The sequence below is a fragment of the Neomonachus schauinslandi genome, unplaced genomic scaffold (genome assembly GCF_002201575.2).
Source record: "Neomonachus schauinslandi unplaced genomic scaffold, ASM220157v2 HiC_scaffold_439, whole genome shotgun sequence".
NCBI lineage: Eukaryota > Metazoa > Chordata > Mammalia > Carnivora > Phocidae > Neomonachus > Neomonachus schauinslandi.
The window spans coordinates 16567-20666 of record NW_025409131.1 but is presented as its reverse complement, the minus strand read 5'-3'; the positions used below and the strand labels follow the sequence as shown (position 1 = coordinate 20666).

At 53.9% G+C, this 4100-nt stretch overlaps 1 protein-coding gene across 1 annotated transcript in view; it reads left to right on the top strand.

The window, feature by feature from the left end:
• PTF1A (pancreas associated transcription factor 1a) overlaps positions 1-1155 on the top strand; it is a 2242-nt gene extending 1087 nt beyond the window's left edge. Inside the window, exons 2-3 of the mRNA XM_044912195.1 lie at positions 3-371; positions 760-1155. Coding sequence (XP_044768130.1) covers positions 3-371; positions 760-962 — 572 coding nt within the window. The 3' untranslated portion in view covers positions 963-1155. The remainder of the gene's footprint in view (positions 1-2; positions 372-759) is intronic.
• Positions 1156-4100: the final 2945 nt, after the last annotated feature.

The window sequence follows — 4100 nt, the reverse complement described above, 5'->3', positions numbered from 1 at the left end:
GAGCGGGGCGGCGGCGGCGGCGGCGGCGGCGGCGCGGCGGCGGCGGCGGTTGCGCTCCGAGGCCGAGCTGCAGCAGCTGCGGCAGGCGGCCAACGTGCGCGAGCGGCGGCGCATGCAGTCCATCAACGACGCCTTCGAGGGGCTGCGCTCGCACATCCCCACGCTGCCCTACGAGAAGCGCCTCTCCAAGGTGGACACGCTGCGCCTGGCCATCGGCTACATCAACTTCCTCAGCGAGCTGGTGCAGGCCGACCTGCCGCTGCGCGGCGGCGGCGCGGGCGGCGGCGGGGGCCCCGGGGGCGGCGGGCGCCTGGGCGGGGATAGCCCGGGCAGCCAGGCCCAGAAGGTCATCATCTGCCACCGGGGCACCCGTAAGTGCGTCCGCAGTCCAGCTCAGGGAGACGGGGTGGGCACGGGAAGGTTCCCGGAGGGGCTGGGTGAGCGGACGCACAAGCCAACTGACGGACGGACAGATGGTCCGTGGGCACCGGCGACCGTGAACACGAGTTGGCGTTTCGCAGGTGTTTTCCGCCACTTGACCGCGGCTGGGAGGGCGTGCGTCCGCGACGGACTTGCAGCTCCGGGGATTCCGGGGAGGGGGCGCTGGGGGGCTGGGGGTGGAGGAAGAGGGTTCGTTTTAATGTAACCTAAGACGCCTGTTCTGTCGAGGCGCCCAGGAGGGGATCCTAAAGGACCAGAGGGCACCGCTGGGAATAGAGTTGGACGTTCACGGTCTGTTTTCTCTTCTCACCTCCTCAGGGTCCCCCTCCCCCAGCGACCCGGATTATGGCCTCCCTCCCCTTGCAGGACACTCCCTCTCATGGACTGATGAAAAGCAACTCAAAGAACAAAATATTATCCGAACAGCCAAAGTGTGGACCCCAGAGGACCCCAGAAAACTCAACAGCAAATCTTCCTTCAACAACATAGAAAACGAACCGCCCTTTGAGTTTGTGTCCTGAGAAGTCCCAGACCCTCCTGAGGATCTGATTATGTCTCTGTGCATATTGTACATGTAAATATCTATAATATAATTTAAGAATCACATTTTTCTAATGGCAATCAACTGTTATTTATCTATTTATTATCCTGTCAAGTTAATGAAATAGACGATCTCTTTTTAAGTATATAATTTATATAATTTATCCTGATTTCCTAAAAATATGCAATAGCCTATGATTTCCCCCAGCACCTTTGGCAGAACTCTGCGTTGTTGGAAGAACTCTGGCCAGAAAACGTCATGCTAATTTATTGCCAGATATGGTTTATTTCTAAGCGATGTTAATAAATGCTATTTACACCTTTTTCTAAAAGTTTTTTGTTTACTACATGATGGGGGTAGTGTTTTTTTTTTTTTTTAAAGAAGCATTAACTTAGTCTGTAAAAGATAACTGAACCAGACGCGCGAAATGTAGTTATCTAGTAAGAAACCACATTTTAGTTCGATTTAGCTGAAAGTGGGTGGGTTAGGCGGTTAGGCCCCAAGTCTCTAAGAGGGCCCTTCATCTGCATTCCCTGCCTTAAATAGTAACTTTGGTCTGTATTTTTATCCTATCCTCCAAACACCCTATGAGGCAAATAGGTCATGGTGTATTTATTATTCCCATTTTTCAGAGGGGAAAGCTAGGGCCCAGAGACGAATATTTGACTTACCCAAGGTCACCCCTACCCTGTCTAAGCATACTGCTTGAGGTGAGCTGGGAGCAGTGGGAACAGGGGACTAGTTTCCGGGGCTGGCCAAGGGAGGGGGGCCATCGTGCTTCACGGAGGGGCTGGGGAGAAAGGGCAGCTCTTGAGCTAGCCCTGTGGCCCATCCCTTCTGTAGTTTCAGCATCAGGTATGTGGATCTCAGAGCAGTCGTCTCAAAGGAGATGGGGTCGACGACTGTGCTGAGGCCGGGAGACCCCTCGGATGCCTCCCAACAAAATCCGGGGTCCTTTCGGGAAGGCAAGGAGCCACTTGTGCAAATGAGTTGTTTTTTAAAATTAACTTCGTTTTGTCTCCAACAGAATCTCGTCTTCCTTGGCAAGCAGCCTGGGGAGAAGGCGAGCCTCGCGAGGAGGGAGCAGGGCCGCCCCCTAGCGAAGGGGAGAGGCGCGAGGGCGCGGCCCGGGGCGATCACCCGGAAAGCTCTGGAAACCCGGGCTGCGGCGGGTCTCCCGCGAGGCTGCCCGGCGCCTCCTGGGCTCCCGGGGCGCCCTCGGCTGTGGGCCGGAGGCCCCGCGCGCGCGCTTGGCGCGCACCTTCTAGCTCAGTCACCGCCCCCGCGCCGCGCAGGCCCGGCCAAGGCGAACGGCTTGGTAAGCCAAGGTACGGTCGCGAGTCTCCCCCGGTACCCACGGCCCTGCCGCAGGACAATATGTCTGCAGCATGCTAATTGCTTTAACCTAGTTTCAGACCCACCGAGGGGTTCCTCGCGCGCCGCGGGTGCCATGGACCTCGTCCAAGTGCAATTAAAGCGAGGCCTTGAGCCCGACCCCGAAGCGCGGTCTGGCCAGACACGCGGAGATTCTGGGTCGAGCAGCTCCCAGGAGGCCCTTGGCCGTGGACCCTCACCTCTTAAAGCCTTCGCAACTTCTCCCGGCCCTCCCCCCTGAAAGATGGAGATTTCACACTGGAGACAGAATTTGGGAAGGAGAGAAAATAATTCGATTTTGTCCTGTAGTAGTGCCCCATTAAACATGGAAGTTGCTTTGGCACAAATGCTTCTATCAGGCATGTAATCTCATTATACTCATTAGAAAGTCAAATGTTAGGCAGACTTCAACTTAATTATAACTTATGTAAGGATTGTACCGAATTCTTCGTCTGTGTAGACCTGCGTTTCAATTGGGTTGGGTACTGTGGCACTCCGCCGTTAAAACACTACAATCATTGTGATGTGGCACCTTTTATTTTGCGTGCCACTTTTTTTTTTTGGTAATTCAATGCCTCAACACATCCTTTAGTGCGGTGCAGATGAAGCGGAAGAGCGGGGCTGAGCGTGTAAAACACCAGGGTCTCTATCTTGTCACTCTTCTGTCCTGACTTGGCAAGTCCCTTTAAACACAACCTTCAAAGAGACTGACAGCTTCTTTTTATTTACTCATAATCCATTCATTCTAGTGTAGCAATTCTTTAAAAAAAAAAAAAAAAAAAACTGCGGCAGTAAAAGCAGAACAAACATTTCAGAGTCTCCTTTGGCGTCATAGGCCTGAGCTGCGCTTGGTGCATGAGCGGTTCTCCCTGTGGCCGAGCCAGGCTGGAGAGCCTCCGGCCTGGGGCAGCTCTGGCCAGTAAATACAGCCTGGCACTGGAAAGATCAGTGTGGGGGCACTTTGAGTGACAGGTATTCAGCGGTCCTGCGAAGTCCGCACGTTTCTTCCCATTTAAAAAAAAAAAAAATTCTGTATGAAAATAATTGAATAAGCCAGACTCCTGGATGGCTATGGAGACCCTGTGCTCAGCCTCGCTCTTCTGAGCACCCACCAGCCCCAGGTTGAATCCCAGCCTGGGACCACCAGGGGAAAGAGGTTCAAGTCCTCACTGGCTGCCTTAGTCCATTTAGCATAATAAAGAGGCTGCAAACCCAGAACTGGGTACATTCGAGGATCTCTGCTGAGCTGGCTAAGTCTTTCCCCAGTGATCTAGACTCCGCCGCTAGGGACTAACTGTGGGAGGACGGAGTACTGGAGAGGGTTTGCTGAAGTCTTCTGAGACTGAGTTTGGGTGAGGGGCCCTCCCTTCCCCAACACTTTGCCCCCTCCCACCAAATCTATATCCTCAGTGCCAGTCTATCCTGCTGGTCTCTGTCCTAGGCTGCACCTCAATGGCGTCAGGGTGCCAATGGGTCTCCTCAGTAAAAGCCCCTTCTGCTCATCCCTCTCTCTCCCCTACATTTCCGGTGGGCATTAGGGTCAGAGTCCTACTCATCATTGCCTTAAAAGATATTACATATCACAAAAAGATGGCTTTCTCTTTTCGGAGGCTGGAAACCTGAGGCATCATACTTCTTCCCTTTTGTTTTTCATCGGAAAATTCTTGGTTCTGGCGTGAGGTGGGGGTGGGGTGGCTCCTGAGGGGAGGTCGAGGGAGGCCAGAAGAGGAGAGGGGAGCCACTT